At 36.1% G+C, this 22580-nt stretch overlaps 1 protein-coding gene across 2 annotated transcripts in view; it reads left to right on the forward strand.

Annotated features, from left to right (window-relative positions):
* The window catches only part of LOC117335650 (protein XRP2-like), a 32132-nt gene extending 9816 nt beyond the window's left edge, over positions 1 to 22316 (forward strand). Inside the window, exons 1-9 of one of the 2 annotated variants that reach the window (XM_033895794.1) lie at positions 1415 to 2322; positions 4220 to 4337; positions 4946 to 5037; positions 10050 to 10222; positions 11044 to 11147; positions 12518 to 12646; positions 14059 to 14139; positions 16753 to 16852; positions 19659 to 22316. In XM_033895794.1, coding sequence (XP_033751685.1) covers positions 2270 to 2322; positions 4220 to 4337; positions 4946 to 5037; positions 10050 to 10222; positions 11044 to 11147; positions 12518 to 12646; positions 14059 to 14139; positions 16753 to 16852; positions 19659 to 19834 — 1026 coding nt within the window. In that variant the 5' untranslated portion in view covers positions 1415 to 2269 and the 3' untranslated portion in view covers positions 19835 to 22316. Of the gene's footprint in view, positions 1 to 1414; positions 2323 to 4219; positions 4338 to 4945; positions 5038 to 10049; positions 10223 to 11043; positions 11148 to 12517; positions 12647 to 14058; positions 14140 to 16752; positions 16853 to 19658 lie in introns of those variants that run through there. The other variant, XM_033895793.1, reaches the window with a different exon arrangement.
* The last annotated feature ends 264 nt before the right edge of the window (positions 22317 to 22580 follow it).

The raw sequence follows: 22580 nt of genomic DNA on the forward strand, positions 1-22580 counted from the left end.
TTCATTGCCGTTTTCAAGCTCAATGCTCAATGTTTTTATTCCATTGGCCTCTCTTTATGCTGGAATTTTCAACAAAGTTAGATCAATATACCTGCGAACCGATCACATGTGTGGTTCCATTTCCCCTGCTACTTATTTATTGATGTCTCACCTGTATCAATATCGTAGTTGGTCTATGACATCATGCTTCGTATACCTGTGGGAAATTTAATGGCGAGCTCTTATAATTGATGTTAATAATGAATTATTGAAACTCCTTCCGCGTCAGACTTTAAAATGGACTCTAACCGGGGTCTGAGATAACAACATAGCTATGTTGATACAGTAGAGAATGGATTTTTGCCCGAACTCCAAGCCATGTATAATGATGTACTGGTGGTTTTCACCAATTTGTGCAGACTGATGGGATGGTATGAGACACTTTCCTGGACAAAGTAATTCCACCGTCAAGAAATTGTCGTTCTGTTTAGTATGGTAGGAACTAATTATCTTCTGACGAGTGTCTATAGGACTCAACCTTTCTTCAAAACCAGACATCATTAGCTCAATGCCTGATTGACCAAAGGGTACCCGTATTGATTTCTGGAGGAAATGGATGTTTTTAACATATCGGGGTCTGGAACATTGAAACATTACAAAACAACCTGTTGAATCAGTGAAATACACAACCTGTTGAATCAGTGAAATACGCAACCTGTTGAATCAGTGAAATACACAACCTGTTGAATCAGTGAAATACACAACCTGTTGAATCAGTGAAATACACAACCTGTTGAATCATTTATATACATTAGTGATTTTGATCACCTCTGTTTTTAATTGATTTTTTGTCCTCTTTTAAATGTTTCCTGTTAAAATGATAGCCAGGCGTTATGTAATTACTAAATCACTAACGCTTTTGATAAACAACAGCTGGAGCCTGGAGAGAACTGTGTTATGTTAAACTCACTAGTGATCACGGGAGATATTAGTGAATGTGTTCTGGTTTGTTAAGTGGTTGTTCATCCTGGGATGGCATTCCTGTTTTCTTCATCAGGAGATACACATCTAGCATCGAGATATGATATATATAATGTTTGGAATTAAGGATATCATTTTGTAACGATTTTTACACTGGACCTGTTGATGCTACATGTAATTGGTGTTCACATGACAATGATGTGAATATCTTATATCTGAACAACATTCTCTTTAAAATATATCATCAATTACTTATTACATCTTTATCAAATAATTATTCTTTGTTATCAATGTAAATTAATTCTCCTCAAAGGTCAATGAAACCTTAGCTAAATTGTGAAATAAAATTTAAAGTTCAAGCTAAAAATCATGAATTCTCAAATTCAAGCAAAAATTGACAATAAAATTAAGTGTCATAATTGTAAATTCATTTAATAAACTTTGACTAAATAGTTTTTATACTTACGTAGTTGTGTAATTTCTAAAATCTACCAAAAGTGAAAACAATTTGTGCTGTCTTTAGCCACTGGTAATCTTTCTGTTTTAAGAATGTTGGATCACAGCCTTTTCATTGTGGATAAACTTGTTTATTTCATAAGTTTTGCTGTATAATTACTTCCAATTATCATTACCTCTTATTGAAATAATCAGTTCTTTTGGTGGTTCTTAAGTGTTAAGGCTGAACTAACATTCAGTTTCACGCTCCAGAGAACACAGTTTGAAAGAAGACATTTCACTATTTGTGACTGGATAATTTTATTTGCAGTCTTTCTTGTGAATCGTACTAACATACTTGTTCATATAGACATACATAACTATTATAAATAGTTTTCTCTCCTGTATGGAGAGAAATTGTGTATTGATTTTTTTTTGCTATTACACACTAAACATTTAGGATTGTAAAGGGAGCATAAACTCTGATTTCATGGTGTTAAGATGTGGTATATTTCTGAGTTGTCAGATTGTAAGTGATTAATTGAAGAATCTATTTTTATTTTTATGGAGATTGTCATAATTCAATATATACATACCAGGTATATGTATACAGCTATGTGGGTGGACAATTAACATCTTACAGTACTGGAAATGACTACAGAAAAGTGGTCAACAGCGGTTTGTTTTCAATAGGAAAATGCGACAACTTCATAACTGGACTCCATGTGTTACAATTATACATGCCAAATGAAGAGTGAAATGCTTGGATTATAAAACACACATTTACAACCATATTGGTATGATAAGAGATTTCACCGACAGTGTGATTCCATGGACATTCCTGCATATCTAGACTGTTTCAGGCCTAAAGGAAATGTTGTGTCTTAAGCAGATAATACCATGTTATACCTCTGGTAAACATTATAGGTAAGACTGTTTGTATACCTGTCCATATTCATACTAACTTGTCAAAGATTTCTGATAAATGTTAAATATACACTTATGCTTTCAGTTCTTTCTTCAAATTTCTCTTTCTTGTTTTCTGAATATTAGATTTTGGTGTATATAAACATTTAAAATACTACATTATGTGAAGATTTATTGATAACTACAATAGATTGTGTTAAAATTACCATAACCAATTTATGTTTTCAATAGCATGACGTCTATAAAATGGTGTCATTCCCCAGGTAGGAGTTTGATTAATTGTTACTGGGGATCAAAGCATTGAAAAACCATGAAGATATGAAGGACTTTTAATATTGTAAAAGTTAATCCTTTATCTGACAAAATTCATATATTTTGCATATACAAAATCTTTTTATATACCTGGTACACGAATATATAATTAACGGTGCCCCTGGCCAATGATACTTGACTATTCGTTGTATGCTTACCCAAAAAGTATGTTTAGTACACCGGGCTTGAATACTTCATATCATCGCCACATCTCTGTCAACATTAAAAATGTGTGCTGCCTAATTAGTTTATATCCATATATGGTCAATGAATCTGTAAAATTTTAATCTGTAACATTACAGGGGAGTCATCATATGGAACCAGTAGCCACGAGACTCTACCGTTTGCTCTGCCTTTTGAGTCAAATCTCTTGTGCCTGGTTTCGGAGGAATCTGCAAGGGAGTTATAAGATGTCATGATATTTAGAGTAGGACAATTGACATGGACAGAGAGTATTTAACATGTACTAGTATGACTATTTAAGGATATCACTTTATTTTTCCTTTGATTTGTATAAGAGTTATCTGTCTTACAAATATTAATCAAATGTGCCAAACAACGTTTCATTACTTTTTTTTTTTTTCTTTTCTAACATATTTTTTCTTCAGGAATTAGGGCTGAATATCCCCTGGCATTCCCAATGACAAAGCCTTTATTTTTCCCAGTCTAATTCCAAGCATTTAATTCACAAAATGATTCAAGTTTAACAATTTGTCGACAATCTGGACTGCTGTCTTGCATGTCTGCAACTTGTTGAAAGTCACCCATGGCCAATTAAAGGTTTTGTGACACTTTTCCCCCAAATTCAAAGCCATGGGCCCATTCACAAAATAGTTGGAAAAAACCAAAGACATACTAAACAAATTTATGGGCTGCTGATTTCCTTTCCTGTTGTCTGGCATTCTGAACAAGATTTTGGATACTCTCTTCCATAATGTCTTTATTGAATACAAGACGAAATTCTTGATACTCACTTCCATATTCTCTTGCAGTTGAATACTAGACAATATTTTTGATACTCTCCTTCATATTGTCTTGAATACTAGACAATATTTTTGATACTCTCCTTCATATTGTCTTGAATACTAGACAATATTTTTGATACTCTCCTTCATATTGTCTTGAATACGAGACAATATTTTTGATACTCTCCTTCATATTGTCTTGAATACGAGACAAGATTTTTCATACTCACTTCCATATTGTCTTACACCATCCCTATTCTTTACCTGTAGTATATGTATGTCAGCAGGAAAACCTGTTATAACTTGTTTGCCAATCTGGTATGCATATATATAAACTGAAATCGTATTAATCTTATTAAAATTTTTGAATTGATACAAAACATCTATTCTCAACTGATTATACACTATAGAGTTGTTTGAAGGCATACATGTACATTTGATTGTATATACAGTGTATATGGCAAATTACAACACAGGGATTTGACACAGTATTCCTCACCTTACATATTGGCATACTAATTTACTGTTTGGGTCTGGGTAACACGTACCAAATCCCTATGATATACATTGTCATAAAGAAGATGAAAAAAAGTAATTTTACGTTTCTTTGTGTTTTTCAGGGACCGGCGTAAAAAGATCGACATCGAGGATTACACATTTGATGGGCACAAGGATGCAACGCTTGGCCGAACTCCTGGACAGGTCAATGGGCAGATGTTCATAATAAAGAACTGTGAGGTAAGTACATTTTTTATCAAATCAACACATGTACAGTAACAAACAGTTTGTAAGTGTCCAGCTTGACCAGAAAAAAGTCAAAAAACTTAATTTGGTACTGTGACAATGTATATCAAAATGAGGCAATATAAAACATGCAAAAAATGTATTGTAAATTACTCCTAAATGTCTAACAAGTACAACATTTTCGTTTGGCCATGTTGCCATGTAGTTTACATCAGAAAATGCCTTCCTATACTGCATTATGGGATTTGTTAGCTAAATATGGGAGCCTCATTTACATGTTAAGTTGTCAGTTGACAAAGTCAGTGCCATTAATTCCAGTCAGATAGGGAATTCTATAAATATTTGTGCAATTGCACACATTTTGGAACCCAGTGTAATGTGGAATTTAGTTTTTAATGATGTAGACAATCTTAATTCATACTTTTATTTAATTTTACTGGAAAGTTGTGAGACATTTGCTTCAGCAGCAATCCACCTTTAAGTGAGAACTTGATCAGCAGTTTCTGACATAATTAAGTAATAATTAAGACACATTCTGTATTGATAAATAGAAACATAACACACACACACATTCCTAATTGATTTTTTTTTTATTATTTCAGAATTGCAATATTTATATATACGACTCATTATCAAGTGTAACCGTTGATGACTGCATAAATTGTAATATTTTCCTGGGACCTATCTCAGAAAGGTATGTACCGTTCCATGTTGTTATAAGCCTAATCTGTATCTATATTACTGGAAAGCCTACTGTTCTTGAGTTTGGTTTTGTACCCAGCAATGTTTGATACCAGCTTTAAGGAAACTGTAGTTTGTAGCAGGAAGGTAGAAACATCAAATTTTGTCACTTAGTTGTAAAATGTTACGCCTACCAAATCAGAAGTCTCCGATTTCTGCTGCCAGGTTAACTAGTGTAGTGAAACTGAAGTGAGCTGAGGGTCAGTTACTGTACATGTTCCAAGGTCGATTTCTGGTTTGTTTGTTGCATTTTTAGACCACTATCATCATATGGGCTAATGAATTCGCTCTTCATCTGGTGGTTGCCTGTCGTCCGTACATCCTTACACAATGCTTGTTATTGCCATTTCTCTGAAAATTCTTCATGGATTTTTTCTTGAATTTCACATGTGAGTTCCCCTTAGTTCTGAATATCCATTTTGAGACTGATCCAAAAACAATATAGCCAACAGGAGGTCATTTTGAATTTTGACAGTTGAAGTTTGTTATTGCTATTTCTCTGATAGTTCTTCATGGATTTTTCTTAGATTTTTATGTAGGTTCCTCTTGTTTTCAAATGATTAAGACAGAGGAGAGAAAGGTAAAGAAAATATCAGCCTTACAGAGATCCAATAAAGGTCATTTGGTGGTGGGTGCCGAGATCTCTCTGGGATATCTTGTTCCTCTCCTGTTATACTAGAAAGGAGGCCTCACGTTGATAAAAATTTAGCCATTTTCTGATTAATCTGATAATTAGTAGGTTGGGGTATTGAAGGATAAGGAGTACAACTGTACCAAACTGTTACAATGTAACCTCAAGGATGTTATGAAAACCTCTGATAAGTTGAGAGCTTACGTTAACCTGTTGGGGCTATTAGATAGCCTTGGAACACTGTTCTACAGTAACTGTATTGATCTGTTTATGAAAATGTTCATTAATGTAGATTGTCTGTTTTATTGATATTTGATCATATGGAGATACTGGCGAGAATATTGATTTAAGAAATATTATTCGTTATTACCCAATATGTGATGTAATATCACCTGTTTGCTGCAGAGCATGGTAATATCAGAATGTGTCATGTTCAGACAACAGTACATGATGCTGCTGCTTTAGTGATGATGATGAGAATATTTTGTGGGCAGAAGTTTTCATCAGGCCTATGATGTAACTTCAAATGTGACTATTTTTTTTGTTTTTTGTTTTGGCTTGATCACCTACATGTATATAATTTTAAAAAAAATGTCTTTGTAATCCTGAAAATCTTTTACACAACCGACTTTCAACACTGGGGTCAAATGTGTTGCAATAATTAAAATTAACACCTTCTCAGTTACCGAGAAGCCCATATATGGTCATGATGTAGATTTTAAAGTACATTGGTATGCTGAGATCAAATGGCTCCCAATTTTGTTCAGATGAATGACCTTGACCTTCTGTCAATATATAACTATCCCAACACACATTTCAGATTCAGAATTTCAACAATTGGACTTTGTTAATTGATTGGACCATTTTAAAATTTACCTCCACATTGATCTGAATTTATCTCTAAGTACATAAACTATTATAATGTCACCTGGTGTATACTTGTATATATATACGGGGCCGCGGTGGCCGAGTGGTTAAGGTGTACCAACACTTTAACCTATTTGGGCAGTTGCCAGGTACTGACCGTAGGCCGGTGGTTTTTCTCCAGGTACTCCGGCTTTCCTCCACCTCCAAAACCTGTCACGTCCTTAAATGACCCTGGCTGTTAATAGGACGTTAAACAAAAACAAACCAAAGTATATATATACCATTCAAACACACATTTCAGATTCAGAATTTCAGTTTAATCTACTATGTTTTGGACTTTCTTATTATAATTAGTTGGGCCATGTTTAAGTTTACTGTTTAGCTGAGAATCAATTTGAGTTTAATCATGGGCATCCCTACACACAGTTTATAGTTAATTTGACTTTGTTAATTAATTGTAAAATGTTACCTTGGGGGTTGAGCTTATAATTAGTTTCTCATTTTTTATATTCGGAGAAAAATATTGCAGCAATAAAATAGAAAAAATAATAATGATAAAATTAAGGTAATTACAACAATAAACATAGTAAATACATGTTGACTTAACCCTTTCACCCCTACTGACTATATTGAACATCGAAAGATGAATGAAAGGCAGAGTCCACTAAAATTTCTTATGGTTTAAAGGGTTAAATTAAATGTAAATGAACCTATATAATAATGTGTAATTCTTGTTATTTGTCTTCACAAATTATGCGGTGACTGAACACATTTTTTTAACCTTATGGACACCAAGATTTGAATGAAATAACCAATTTCATGAGTTATTTTTATAAAATATTTCAGTTATGGATCATTGATGTAGATCAGGCTATCCTCTTCCATATCATAATCCAAGATGGCAGCCGAAAATGTTCCGTCTTGTGTAGGGTCATATCCATGGATAAGCCCAACCCCCACTTTCATCATTTTCAGTACACTAACCCGCTGGGCTACCCAGTAAAATATGGTAGTATATAACATTGTATGGCATTCGATGGGAGTACATTGTTCCACCCCTAGATACTTTTTTATTCTACCGTAACCGCCCTAAAAGTACCACAGACTTGTTATCAGTTTTTAGCCCACCATCATCAGATGGTGGGCTATTCAAATCGCCCTGCGTCCGTGGTCCGTGGTCCGTCCGTCCGTCCGTCCCTCCCTCCGTCCGTCCGTCCCTCCGTCCGTCCGTAAACAATTCTTGTTATCGCTAATCCTCAGAAAGTACTGAAGGAATCTTTCTCAAATTTCATATGTGGGTTCCCCTTGGTGCCTAATTATGCATATTGCATTTTGAGACCAATCGGAAAACAACATGGCCGACAGGCAGCCATCTTGGATTTTGAGAATTGAAGTTTGATATCGCTATTTCTGAGAAAGTACTGAAGAGATCTTTCTCAAATTTCATATGTAGGCTCCCCTTGGTGCCTAGTTATGCATATTGTATTTTGAGACCAATTGGAAAACAACATGGCCGACAGGCAGCCATCTTGGATTTTGATAATTGAAGTTTGTTATCGCTCTTTCTAAGAAAGTACTGAAGGGATCTTTCTCAAATTTCATATGTAGGTTCCCCTTGGTGCCTTGTTATGCATATTGCATTTTGAGACCGATCGGAAAACAAATGGCCGACAGGCAGCCATCTTGGATTTTGATAATTGAAGTTTGTTATCGCTATTTTTGAGAAAGTTCTGAAGGGATCTTTCTCAAATTTCATATGTAGGTTCCCCTTGGGGCCTACTTATGCATATTGCATTTTGAGACCAATCGGAAAACAACATGGCCGACAGGCAGCCATCTTGGATTTTGACAATTGAAGTTTGTTATCGCTATTTCTGAGAAAGTACTGAAGGGATCTTTCTCAAATTTCATATGTAGGCTCCCCTTAGTGCTTAGTTATGCATATTGCATTTTGAGACCTATCGGAAAACAACATGGCCGACAGGCAGCCATCTTGGATTTTGACAATTGAAGTTTGTTATCGCTATTTCTCAGAAAGTTCTGAAGGAATCTTTCTCAAATTTCATATATAGGTTCCCCTTGGTGCCTAGTTGTGCATATTACATTTTGAGACCTATCGGAAAACAACATGGCCGACAGGCAGCCATCTTAGATTTTGACAATTGAAGTTTGTTATCGCTATTTCTCAGAAAGTAATGAAGGGATCTTTCTCAAATTTTCATGTGTAGGTTCCCCTTGGTGCCTAGTTATGCATATTGCATTTTGAGACTAATCGTAAAAAAACATGGCCGACAGGCAGCCATCTTAGATTTTGACAATTGAAACTTGTTATCGCTATTTCTAAGAAAGGACAGAAGGGATCTTTCTCAAATTTCATATGTAGGCTCCCCTTGGTGCCTAGTTATGCATATTGCATTTTGAGACCTATCGGAAAACAACATGGCCGACAGGCAGCCATCTTGGATTTTGACAATTGAAGTTTGTTATCGCTATTTCTCAGAAAGTTCTGAAGGGATCTTTCTCAAATTTCATATATAGGTTCCCCTTGGTGCCTAGTTGTGCATTTTACATTTTGAGACCTATCGGAAAACAACATGGCCGACAGGCAGCCATCTTAGATTTTGACAATTGAAGTTTGTTATCGCTATTTCTCAGAAAGTAATGAAGGGATCTTTCTCAAATTTTCATATGTAGGTTCCCCTTGGTGCCTAGTTATGCATATTGCATTTTGAGACTAATCGTAAAAAAACATGGCTGACAGGCAGCCATCTTAGATTTTGACAATTGAAACTTGTTATCGCTATTTCTAAGAAAGTACTGAAGGGATCTTTCTCAAATTTCATATGTAGGTTCCCCTTGGGGCCTAGTTATGCATATTGCATTTTGAGACCAATCGGAAAACAACATGGCCGACAGGTAGCCATCTTGGATTTTGACAATTGAAGTTTGTTATCGCTATTTATCAGAAATTGCTGAAGGGATCTTTCTGAAATTTCATATGTAGGTTGCCCTTGGTGCCTAGTTATGCATATTGGATTTTGAGACCAGTCAGAAAACAACCTGCCCGACAGGCAGCCATCTTGTATTTTGACAATTGAAGTTTGTTATCGCTATTTTACAGAAGGTACTGAAGGGATCTTTCTCAAATTTCATATGTAGGTTCCCCTTGGTCCCTGGTAGGTTCTCCTTGTTTGAAAAGTACTAGAGGGCTGTTTCTGAATTTACACAGATTAGTAAGACTTAGAGGAAGGGAAAAGTAGAGAAAAGATCAATCTGACATGGAACCTATAAAGATCATGCAATGGTGGGCGCCAAGATCCCTCTGGGATCTCTTGTTTACAATTTTGTTTTGTCCTTGAAAATACAAAAAATAGAAATCATTAAAATCAACAACTTTCATAGATTATAAAGCCTTGTTTTAGTACCAATTATTTTACTGTGTATTAAAAATTGTGTTTTTTTTTCAGTATATTTATACGAGACTGTAAAAACCTGAAGTTAGTTCTTGCATGCCAGCAGTTCCGTACTCGTGACTGCAGTAAGATCGAGACATTCCTTTTCTGTTCCTCCCAACCGATCATTGAGGACTCCACAGGCATGAAGTTTGGCTGTTTCACATACTTCTATCCAGAACTGGAGGGTAGGTATTTTTCTCTACAACCTGGGTTATAAGGCAGGGGATCTTGTTACACAATGTAGAAGCTGTTGGCTACCCCACTGAACATTATACCAGGCATCCTTTGTTTGCTACCTAGAGTAACTAGGGTAATTATCTTCTCCATGGACATGCTGTAGCTGGTGGCTACCTCACTGAACAATATCCCAGATATCCTTTGTTTGCTACCTAGAGTAACTAGGGTAATTATCTTCTCCATGGACATGCTGTAGCTGGTGGGCTACCCTCACTGAACATTATACCAGGCATCCTTTGTTTGCTATCTAGAGTAACTAGGGTAATTATCTTCCCCATGGACATGCTGTAGCTGGTGGCTACCTCACTGAACAATATCCCAGATATCCTTTGTTTGCTATCTAGAGTAACTAGGGTAATTATCTTCCCCAAGGACATGCTGTAGCTGGTGGCTACCTCACGGAACAATATCCCAGATATCCTTTGTATGCTATCTAGAGCACAACAATGGCAGCTTCCTGAAAAACACAAACTGCTAGCTTATTAATATAAAGGATTATATCAGAACATATCTGATATTGTATAATGATGCTATTCAAATAACAACTAGATCTGATATGAGACTAATTTCAAAAGTTAAGTCTGATTTTGAATGAAATAATTTGTCATCTTTATAATAATAAATGAGTCATCTATTTTGGTTCTAGAATGGTTAAAATAGCTAATATCAATATAATGTGAAATTGAAAAGCAGATTGGTAAACATTTTAGAAAATGTCATAACATTTGATAATAGACTGATCTTTGGTTTTTGGTGATCATGCTTTCAGAACAGTTTAAGGCAGTGGATATGAGCCTGTTCAACAACAACTGGAGTAAAATCCATGATTTTTCAAATGATCCAAGTGAGAAGCATTATTCTTATATTCCAGAGGTAAGTAGGATGGATGAACTACACAGAGTATCAATTGGGGTTGGGATGTAAGAGGATAGGGTTGTATGGGGGTGGGTGTGTATGGAGAGGCAGGAGGTTGGGAGTGTAGGGGAGTTGGGGGTGTATGGAGGTTGAGATGTAGGAGGTTGGGAGCGGAGTGTAGGGGAGTTGGGGGTGTATGGAGGTTGAGATGTAGGAGGTTGGGAGTGTAGGGGAGTTGGGAGTGTAGGGGGTTTGGGGGTGTAGGGAGGTTGAGATGTAGGAGGTTGGGAGTGTAGGGGAGTTGGGGGTTTATGGAGGTTGAGATGTAGGAGGTTGGGAGTGTAGGGGGTTTGGGGGTGTAGGGGGGTTGAGATGTAGGAGGTTGGGAGCGGAGTGTAGGGGAGTTGGGAGTGTAGGGGAGTTGGGGGTGTAGGGAGGTTGAGATGTAGGAGGTTGGGAGTGTAGGGGAGTTGGGGGTTTATGGAGGTTGAGATGCAGGAGGTTGGGAGTGTAGGGGGTTTGGAGGTGTAGGAGGGTTGAGATGTAGGGGATGGGGGTGTAGGGGATTGGGGTGTAGATATTATAATAGTGTATTTTTTCAAGATAGGTATCAATACATGAAGAGAAAACAAATATCTCAAAAGAAATGTCATCCTAACTCAAAATTGATAAAAAAGGCAAAATATGAACATGATATAGATCTGCATGGAGACCTCTGAAACATACAAGGAGAATAAGACCAGGTGTTCCAGATGTGTAAGCACCTTTAATATTGTTAATGACACCTGCCAGGTAAATCTAGGTCAAAATCCAGGTACATTTTGTATTGCCATGTTCTCTAAAATGAGAACCAAGGTGATGACAAAGAATCTGCCAGGCATACGAGTGTAGCAACAAGCATTGAACCCATCTACATATTGTGCCACAGAATAGCAAAAATGTCCAAATGTCAACAGTAAAACATTGTCATGGTCTTCATCAATGTGAACCTCTAAATGACATTTTTGTTAGTTTTTCTGTCAGCAGTAGACATGGTCATAATGGGTGTCAGAACAAGTCCTTGAATATGAAAACACTTTAATGTTTAGGAACCAGGATCAGGGATGTTGCTGTCTAGAAATGGAAAGTTGACAACATGAATATGATAAGAATCTAACCTGGTAGTCAATTTGTGTAAAAAAAATTTATTTCATATACATATGTAGTTGTGTTGCCAGTGAAAAATATACCATCTGACTTTGAAGTATTATATAATTAGTAGGGTAATTGATTTGTGAGATTTCACTTATTTTAGCAATATGTCACTTTTCAGCAGATTTAATGATTATCAATTTATCAAACTTGTTCCATGATATTACATTGTATGATCCTCCATATGTATTTTTCAGGATACTAAGGTTGAAGAAGTAGTGCCCATTTCTCTTGCTGAGCAGTTTTCTACCATGGAGATTGACCTGTCTGCTGATAAAAGTGTTGTCCCTGTAACTCTTGGACTGCGTCGCAAAGCATCGGATGAGGTTAGATGAGCTTTTCCATTTACAAAGTGTAAAAAAATCCAGTCATATCCACCTAACATCATCACATACTTCATTTTCATACCCTCACGGCGAAGCTAGGAAGGAGATATAGTATTCCATACGTACATTCTAATACCTTCGTTTATTATCCTCTTGTCTGTACTCTAGCGACTTCATTTGTAACCAGATCTCAATCACACTCCATGCATTGGTTAAGTATGAGTATACCTGGAAGCAGTTCATGTTTCAGGCTGCCAAGGTCAAGGGCAAGGTCATCGTTACTTTTTATAAAAAAATCCTTGATGAGGCATTGTCATGTACCAAAAGTAGGTCACTTTGACCTACATTTTGACCTCTGACCTACATCGAAGAAAACGTTTGTCTGGACCTGATCTACTGAACTTTTAACTTAGGTCATAAGTTCATATTTCTTGGGGTTCACTTGCCTTTAACATTTGATAGTGCTTACTAAGATAATTAACATTCCTGAATTCATTCACATTAATACCACCAATCGCGAATTCAAATATGATGTGTTTATCAAAGACAAAATATGAACAAGGTATAGACCTGCTTGGAGATAAAAGGTTACCGTTCCATATGTACATACGTACATTCATTCATATGTTCACCTTTTGTCAGTACTCGTAGTGAAATAATTTGTATCCAGATCTTAATCAAACTTCGTACATTGGTTAAGTATGGGTATACTTTAAATGAGTTCATGTTTCAGGCTGCCAAGGTCAAGGACAAGGTCATCATTACTTTTTATAGAAAATGTTTGTCAGCGCTCTAGCAACTTCATTTTTAACCCTGATGTGATGGGACTAAAGTTTAGCAATTTGTGTCCATCCATCTGCCCGTCTGTCCTTTTGTCCCTCCGCACATTCTTTCGTCTGGACTTCATTTCCTACAGGAAGTGGTGTGTCATTAACCAAATGTAGGTTACATGGACCTACATTTTGACCTTTGACCTGCATCAAAGAAAAAAGGTGTCTGGGTCTGATATGCTGCTCTTCTTGTCACTTGAACTTTTTACTTGGGTCATAGGTTCATATAACATGGCCTCTTGCCTATAACTTTTGATATTACTTACTAAGATTATTAACATTCCCCAATTCGTTTACATCAATACCACACACTACAGTTCAAATGTGGCGAGTCTATCAAACAATCAGTGTGTGGAATTAGTTCCAACTCTAATTCATTATCTGGATTCTTATATAATTTCTGATCAGGTGGGAGAATGTAATTCGCTGAAATGTCCTGTTTTATGATTTCGCAATTGCACAATTTTTAATCCTTAATCTAAAGATAAAGTATACATGTATGTGTAGACAATACACATTTGTGATTTCCAGTCCAGTAGATAAGATTTGAAGACTGAATATATACATTTGTGATTTTTTCAGTCCTGCTTAGTGGTCTTCTTCAATGATGGCAGTGCTGCAGATCGTACCATGAAGTACATACGGAACATGAGGCAGAAAAAGGTAACTTTCTGTATTGATAAACATTAGGTATATTTAATAGTTTATTACATTAAAAAACATTTATGATAAACCTACAACAGGTCACCTTACAGCAGCTGTAAACAGTATTTTATGGAATTAATTATCAGGAGACATTCCATTACCCCCTGACAACATTGCATCCTATTGCTATAAGGATGTACAGTATTCTGATTCTGAATGTCAGTCCTCCACCTGTATATAGTATTGAGGGGGTTTATAGGTTTTCACTGTAAGTCCTCCAACTGTATAGTATTGAGGGGGTTTATAGGTTTTCACTGTCAGTCCTCCACCTGTATAGTATTGAGGGGGTTTATAGGTTTTCACTGTCAGTCCTTCACCTGTATAGTATTGAGGGGGTTTATAGGTTTTCACTGTCAGTCCTCCACCTGTATAGTATTGAGGGGGTTTATAGGTTTTCACTGTCAGTCCTCCACCTGTATAGTATTGAGGGGGTTTATAGGTTTTCACTGTCAGTCCTCCACCTGTATAGTATTGAGGTTTATAGGTTTTCACTGTCAGTCCTCCACCTGTATAGTATTGAGGGGGTTTATAGGTTTTCACTGTAAGTCATCCACCTGTATAGTATTGAGGGGGTTTATAGGTTTTCACTGTCAGTCCTCCACCTGTATAGTAATGAGGGGGTTTATAGGTTTTCACTGTCAGTCCTCCACCTGTATAGTATTGAGGTTTATAGGTTTTCACTGTCAGTCCTCCACCTGTATAGTATTGAGGAGGTTTATAGGTTTTCACTGTCAGTCCTCCACCTCTATAGTATTGAGGTTTATAGGTTTTCACTGTCAGTCCTCCACCTGTATAGTATTGAGGGGTTTATAGGTTTTCACTGTCAGTCCTCCACCTCTATAGTATTGAGGTTTATAGGTTTTCACTGTCAGTCCTCCACCTGTATAGTATTGAGGGGGTTTATAGGTTTTCACTGTCAGTCCTCCACCTGTATAGTATTGAGGGGGTTTATAGGTTTTCACTGTCAGTCCTCCACCTGTATAGTATTGAGGTTTATAGGTTTTCACTGTCAGTCCTCCACCTGTATAGTAATGAGGGGGTTTATAGGTTTTCACTGTCGGTCCTCCACCTGTATAGTATTGAGGGGGTTTATAGGTTTTCACTGTCAGTCCTCCACATGTATAGTATTGAGGGGGTTTATAGGTTTTCACTGTCAGTCCTCCACCTGTATAGTATTGAGGTTTATAGGTTTTCACTGTCAGTCCTCCACCTGTATAGTATTGAGGGGGTTTATAGGTTTTCACTGTAAGTCCTCCACCTGTATAGTATTGAGGGGGTTTATAGGTTTTCACTGTCAGTCCTCCACCTGTATAGTATTGAGGGGGTTTATAGGTTTTCACTGTCAGTCCTCCACCTGTATAGTATTGAGGGGGTTTATAGGTTTTCACTGTCAGTCCTCCACCTGTATAGTAATGAGGGGGTTTATAGGTTTTCACTGTCAGTCCTCCACCTGTATAGTATTGAGGTTTATAGGTTTTCACTGTCAGTCCTCCACCTGTATAGTATTGAGGGGGTTTATAGGTTTTCACTGTCAGTCCTCCACCTGTATAGTATTGAGGTTTATAGGTTTTCACTGTCAGTCCTCCACCTGTATAGTATTGAGGGGGTTTATAGGTTTTCACTGTAAGTCCTCCACCTGTATATTATTGAGGGGGTTTATAGGTTTTCACTGTCAGTCCTCCACCTGTATAGTAATGAGGGGGTTTATAGGTTTTCACTGTAAGTCAGCCTGTCAGTTTGTGTGTTCACTTTTTTGGTATTCACACATTCAACTGCTAAATTCTGTGTGATAGTACAATTTAGAATTGTGGACTGTTTCTAAAATTGAATCTAGCAACTAGCTATAAAGAGTTGTGTTTGTACACTATAAATCACTTTGGGGCACACGATTATCTCATGGTCTGTGTTATACATAATTCCTCCAAGTAACACCTGAATAATATTGGGATGAGGTAATTTCACAAACAAATATGACCCTTTAGTATACTGATTATACCAGTGTTTTGATTGAGGCAAAAAAAAGTCAATATTCTTTATTACAGTTCATATTTTACTGTATTTACACACCAAAATATGTGTCTCTTTTTAAAATGTTACATGGCCAATATCAGGTACTCTGTAGGGAGTATTGTAGGGTTAAACTTGGGGACAAAAATTTCAGGTGGTAGGGCAGGTGTCTAAGTTCATTCAAAGGGATACATTGTAAACTTATATTTAATAGAGTATACATTTCTCTGAGGGAAAACAAACAAACAGGTGTGCTCCATGCAATTAATTGACTTCATATTTAAACCTGGATATGTTAAGACCCAGTTTAAAATGAAACCTAGTTATAATTCCTACTGTACTGAGAACTGTGGAAAAATAATTTCTTAAAAAAAGTTACATTTCAGTTAAAATGAGGAAAAAATAAGAATTAGAATATTCCAGGTACTGTACATCAATATTATAACTCAACAAAATTTATTTTTATTAACAAGAAGAAAAAATTCATGTGGAATATTCTTTAGTATTTTGTAGATTGATGTGTATATATTGAAATAAATATTTGTTCCACCTTTGATGTTGTAGCCCACATGTGTATTAGTACAGACAAAGGAAGTAAACATGCAGCCACAGGATGCTCAGCGTGTGTTTGGTACAGACGCATACCAATCTCTGGTACAGCGGGGTCAGTATCCATTGAAAACTTTATATATACAGGCCAATACTCAATCGATCGCAGATTCTAAAGTCATTGGTTTACGTCCTCAATAAGACCTCTCGCGCATTTCTATCTAGGCCAACAAGAGGGATTAGTATAAGTTGATATAACTTGTCTGTCAATTATTGTAAAATAAATACATTTACACTCTGACTAATTTTCATAAATATTACATAGTATCTGTATATAAATTAGTTATATTCTTGTGATATTAAATATATTTTGATGATTTTTTCTAAGGAGTTATTCCCCTTTAACAATTTCCTTATGTAAATTTTTATTTTTAGGTCATCTGACCCGAAGGGTCAGGATGACCTATAGTCATCATGTTTCGTCCGTCGTCGTGCGCCGTGCGCCGTCCGTCGTGTGCCGTCCGCCGTGCGTAAACTTTTCACATTTCAAACTTCTTCTCAAGTTCCACCAGTGGGATTGAGCTGAAACTTGCCTGAAATGATGCTTGGATGGTCCTGACCAAGTGTTGTTATTTTTCGGGTCAGTCTGAAATCCAAGATGGCCGCCATGGCCGCCATTTTGAAAACACATTTGAAACTTCTTCTCAAGTTCCACTGGTGAGATTGAGCTGAAACTTGCCTGAAATGATCCTGGGATGGTCCTGAGGAAGTGTTGTTATTTTTCAGGTCGGTCAGAAATCCAAGATGGCCGCCATGGCAACCATCTTGAAAAATACATTTTAAACTTCTTCTCCAGTTCCACTGGTGCGATTGAGCTAGAAATTGGTGAGGATGTTAAGGAAGGAAAGTCAATAAAGTGTTGTTATTTTTCGGCTTCGTGAAAACTTTGACATGGCAGCCACGGCAGCCATTTTGTAACATGATTGCGCAATCATGGTTCTTCTGAACAACACCTATTTCAAACTTCTTCTCAAATTCCATCAGTGGGATTCAGCTCTAACTTACCAGAAATGATCCTGGGATGGTCCTTACCAAGTGTTGTTATTTTTCAAGTCGGTCAGAAATCCAAGATGGCCGCTATGGCAACCATCTTGAAAAACACATTTTAAACTTCTTCTCCAGTTCCACTGGTGCGATTGAGCTGGAAATTGGTGAGGATGTTAAGGAAGGAGAGCCGATAAAGTGTTATTATTTTTCGGCTTCGTAAAAACTTCGACATTGCAGCCACGGCAGCCATTTTGTAAAATGATTGCGCAATCATGTTCTTCTTAATAACACCTATTTCAAACTTCTTCTCAAATTCCACCAGTGGGATTCAGCTCTAACTTACCAGAAATGATCCTGGGATGGTCCTGACCAAGTGTTGTTATTTTTCAAGTCGGTCAGAAATCCAAGATGGCCGCTATGGAAACCATCTTGAAAAACACATTTTAAACTTCTTCTCCAGTTCCACTGGTGCGATTGAGCTGGAAATTGGTGAGGATGTTAAGGAAGGAGAGCCAATAAAGTGTTGTTATTTTTCGGCTTCGTAAAAACTTCGACATTGCAGCCACGGCAGCCATTTTGTAAAATGATTGCGCAATCATGTTCTTCTTAATAACACCTATTTCAAACTTCTTCTCAAATTCCACCAGTGGGATTCAGCTCTAACTTACCAGAAATGATCCTGGGATGGTCCTGACAAAGTGTTATTATTTTTCAAGTCGGTCAGAAATCCAAGGTGGCCGCTATGGCAACCATCTTGAAAAACACATTTTAAACTTCTTCTCCAGTTCCACTGGTGCGATTGAGCTGGAAATTGGTGAGGATGTTAAGGAAGGAGAGCCAATAAAGTGTTGTTATTTTTCGGCTTCGTAAAAACTTCGACATTGCAGCCACGGCAGCCATTTTGTAAAATGATTGCGCAATCATGGTTCTTCTGAACAACACTCGCATTTCTATCTAGGCCAACAAGAGGGATTAGTATAAGTTGATATAACTTGTCTGTCAATTATTGTAAAATATTTCAATTTCTACTCAAGTTGGACTCAATGAAACTACCAAACTTAATATGTTTCATTTGCTCATGAATTTGACCAGATTAACACTGATCAGTGCATATGAATACATGGTTAAAATCCTTCCGCGAAACGATTTCATAAACATGGAATAATTATTAAAATTATCAAATTTATAATGCATTCTTGTATTTTATGAAAGACCAGATATGCTAAATACTTCTATTTTGACAAATTAATGCTGTTTTTAATCCTAATATTGTGGACTATTTTACTCGACCGACTAGACATGCACAATCCGGAACTCCTCGGGCTTTTCCGCAATTGGACTTGCACAAGCTTCCAGACATTAATATCTAGACCGACTTTTTTATTCGAAAAAAAAAACAGTTGAAATATAAGGATTGAATCTTGATTTGGTCGATTTCATGGGATCATGAATTGAGTTGCTCTTGAGACAAATTCAACATGAACTGCTTCGCAGTTCATTAAATTTGTCTCAAGAGCAACTCAATTCATGACCCCATGAAATCGACCAAATCAAGATTCAATCCTTAAATAAATACATTTACACTCTGACTAATTTTCATAAATATTACATAGTATCTGTATATAAATTAGTTATGTTCTTGTGATATTAAATGTATTTTGATGATTTTTTCTAAGGAGTTATTCCCCTTTAACAATTTCCTTATGTAAATTTTTATTTTTGTGTAGTGGTATTCAGTAATCATTTAAATAGCTTACAAGTCTGGTTATATTTTAAAAACAATCATAGATATTATGGTGAATTCAATTTTGATTGAAAATTGAGCTGTTTACAATGTATGAAAGTTTTTGATTGGCTGTCTGCATTTGTTTCAGGTGCGGTGATTGGTCTGGAGTACAATGGAGACGACTGTATAAACCTGTGTCAGGTTGAACTAGTGGAGTTTATGAAGGGTACCACAGGTCTAGTGTTCATCAGCCAGTCCAAGGCACTAGCAGACAAACAAATTGAGGACTTTTACAACTTTGCTGACATGCAAATGACAATGTGATGAATTCTTATTCAGATTGACATTTGTGAACATTTCTTCTTCATACAATGATTTCCTGATGCAGAGATGATTCAGTATGGATATTTAATTCTTAGTTATTTATTTTAAATAATCAAGTTTTAATATCATTGAATAGTTTGAACAAATTGTACCTAAAGTAGTATAGTAATACTAAAGTATTTTCAGTGTGCGTGCAAGGAATGTGATGGGACCAAGTTCCGAAATTGAATCTCTGATGTCCTGTACAACGTATTTTGTGTGTAGATATGTCCAGCTTACTGATTGTGATAAACATGCCTTATTTGGAAGTTAACTCGATCGGAATTTCCATACTTGGTGGGAGGAATACTGTCAAAAAGCTTTATTTGGTAGTTCATTCTATATTGAGCAAGAATGGAAGGGTACACATGTAGTTCAATCTGATAGTGTAGAGATAAATACCATATCTGGTTATTTAAATCTTATTGAATAGTGTAGGTAGAAATATCATATCTGGTATTTAAATCTGATGATGAGTGAAGTAGACATACCTTACCTTATTTGGTAGTTCTGTCTTAGACAGATGAGAGCACAAAAGTTTACTTCAATTTGATTGGATGAGAGAGGTTGACTTGTTATTTGGTGGTTCAGACTTTTGGATGACATGTTATCGTACAGTGTACTTTAATCTGATTGGATGAATGTGGTGGACATGCCTTATTTGGTAATTAGAGCACTATAATTGCTGATTGATTTGGCTGGGAACAGCTTGAATGCACAGACTTTATTTATAAAAGTAGACATAAGACCATTAACCATCAAACTGGGCATGACACTGTAAATAATGGGCATCTATTACAATAGTCCAGTGAAACTGTTGTGAAGATATGTAATTGTGTTATACGGTCCTGCTTTTTTTAACATTCCTTAACTGAAGGAAATTCCTGACCTTTAAATTTCCATAGGAATGCATCATTAGATTTAATGAAGAAAATATTAGTAAGGTAATTTTTTAAATTCTGAAATGTTTCTTCCTAATGAAAATTTTAAGTTCAGGGATTTCCTTCAGTAAAGGAATATTGATGAGACTAGGGCCTAATGTTACATTTCTCAGCTGGATTAGAGAAATTAACTCTGTAAATTGTCACATTTTCACTGTCATCATTTATCGCGACAATTGTTTCTGAATAACCCTAAGTTGTTTGATTTATAAATCTAGGATTTGTTTTTTCTTTGTTTTTCTTAAATTCACTTTGTAAATCTAATTTTTGTTTTTCCTTTGTTTTTCTGAAGTTCAAATATCTTATCATCCAATTTTTATCAAAGGTCAGATTTAGTTCACCTTTGTTTAAAGTTCATGTCCAGTTTGTCACCCCATAAATAACTATATACAGGTACTGGTGTTATGTATGTATATATGTATATAACCAGAACATCATTGTTTTGATATAGATCCAGCTTCTCAACACCCCACCTTTTACAAATATCAAAAGAATATCTTGCCTCACATGCTGAAATTGGCTTAGTTTGAAATAAAAGGTACATAAGTTGGTGTCACTTTATTTAAATATTAAAAAACTATTTTTATCTTAAATGAGCAATGTTTAGATTACTCAAATTTCATTATCATTTAGGATGTATGCTTCCGTATTGTAATTGTAGAGTTAGCCAAAGGCCAAGGAATACACTTACCCAGATGTAGATTTTGAAGTAACACTTTATTTACAAATATACAACATAAGTATTTATAAAATAAAATCCATTGTCTTGAGTTATTGAAGAAATATTTGCTTCAAAGTGACAGCAAGAAGGTTGTGATTTTACTTACACTGTTTTAAATCCCTTTCATTTTACAAGTACTATCTGCAAAGAGAAATAACTTATGTGTAAGGCATTGACATTGTTGGAATAAGTCAAACTCATTGTTCATTGGTTCTGTTCCATCCCACCAAAAAACTTTTTCATTTTTTGCTCTGTTGTTGTATGATAAATACCATCTTCAAGGTGTATGTAAATGTATTCTGACTAGCTACGAACATTTTTGTGTTATTTTTTAATGTATGTAAATGTGAGTTGTATTTTTTAATAGTTGTGTTTAACAAACAGATGTGTATATCATTGCTTTTATTGTTATTTTACATTGTCAGAGTGTCGAAGGGGGGATGTTAAGAGTTTAAACATTGGTGTAAAATATTTTTGTACTTTTTGAAAATTTATATCTCTCCGTCCATTCTATTTCTTTCATTGCCTTTCAGATATTCTGCCAGTCCCCCAAACTCACCACAAAAATAACCCTAGAACATGCCTATCAATATATATATATATGTGTGTGTGTATGTTCTTGCTAAAAAAATCTATAGGTTTCATTCTACATGCAAAATGGTTGTGTACACTATATACAATGTATAGGGGGCCGCGGTGGCCGAGTTGTTAAGGTGTACCGACACTTTATCACTAGCCCTCCACCTCTGGGTTTTGAGTTCGAAACCTACGTGGGGCAGTTGCCAGGTACTGACCGAAGGCTGGTGGTTTTTCCCCGGGTACTCCGGCTTTCCTCCACCTCCAAAACCTGGCACGTCCTTAAATGACCCTGGCTGTTAATAGGACGTTAAACAAAAACAACCCAATACAATGTACCTGGTGGTGTCGTGTCTTTTCAACAAGGATTAATAATATTTTTTACTCCCCATGATACATACTTTGGAATAATAATTAAAGTGTGATCAGGTTTAAAATTTGCTGAAAACTAACCTTTAAAAATTTCATG

Source organism: Pecten maximus, chromosome 10 (genome assembly GCF_902652985.1).
Source record: "Pecten maximus chromosome 10, xPecMax1.1, whole genome shotgun sequence".
In the NCBI taxonomy this organism is placed as follows: domain Eukaryota; kingdom Metazoa; phylum Mollusca; class Bivalvia; order Pectinida; family Pectinidae; genus Pecten; species Pecten maximus.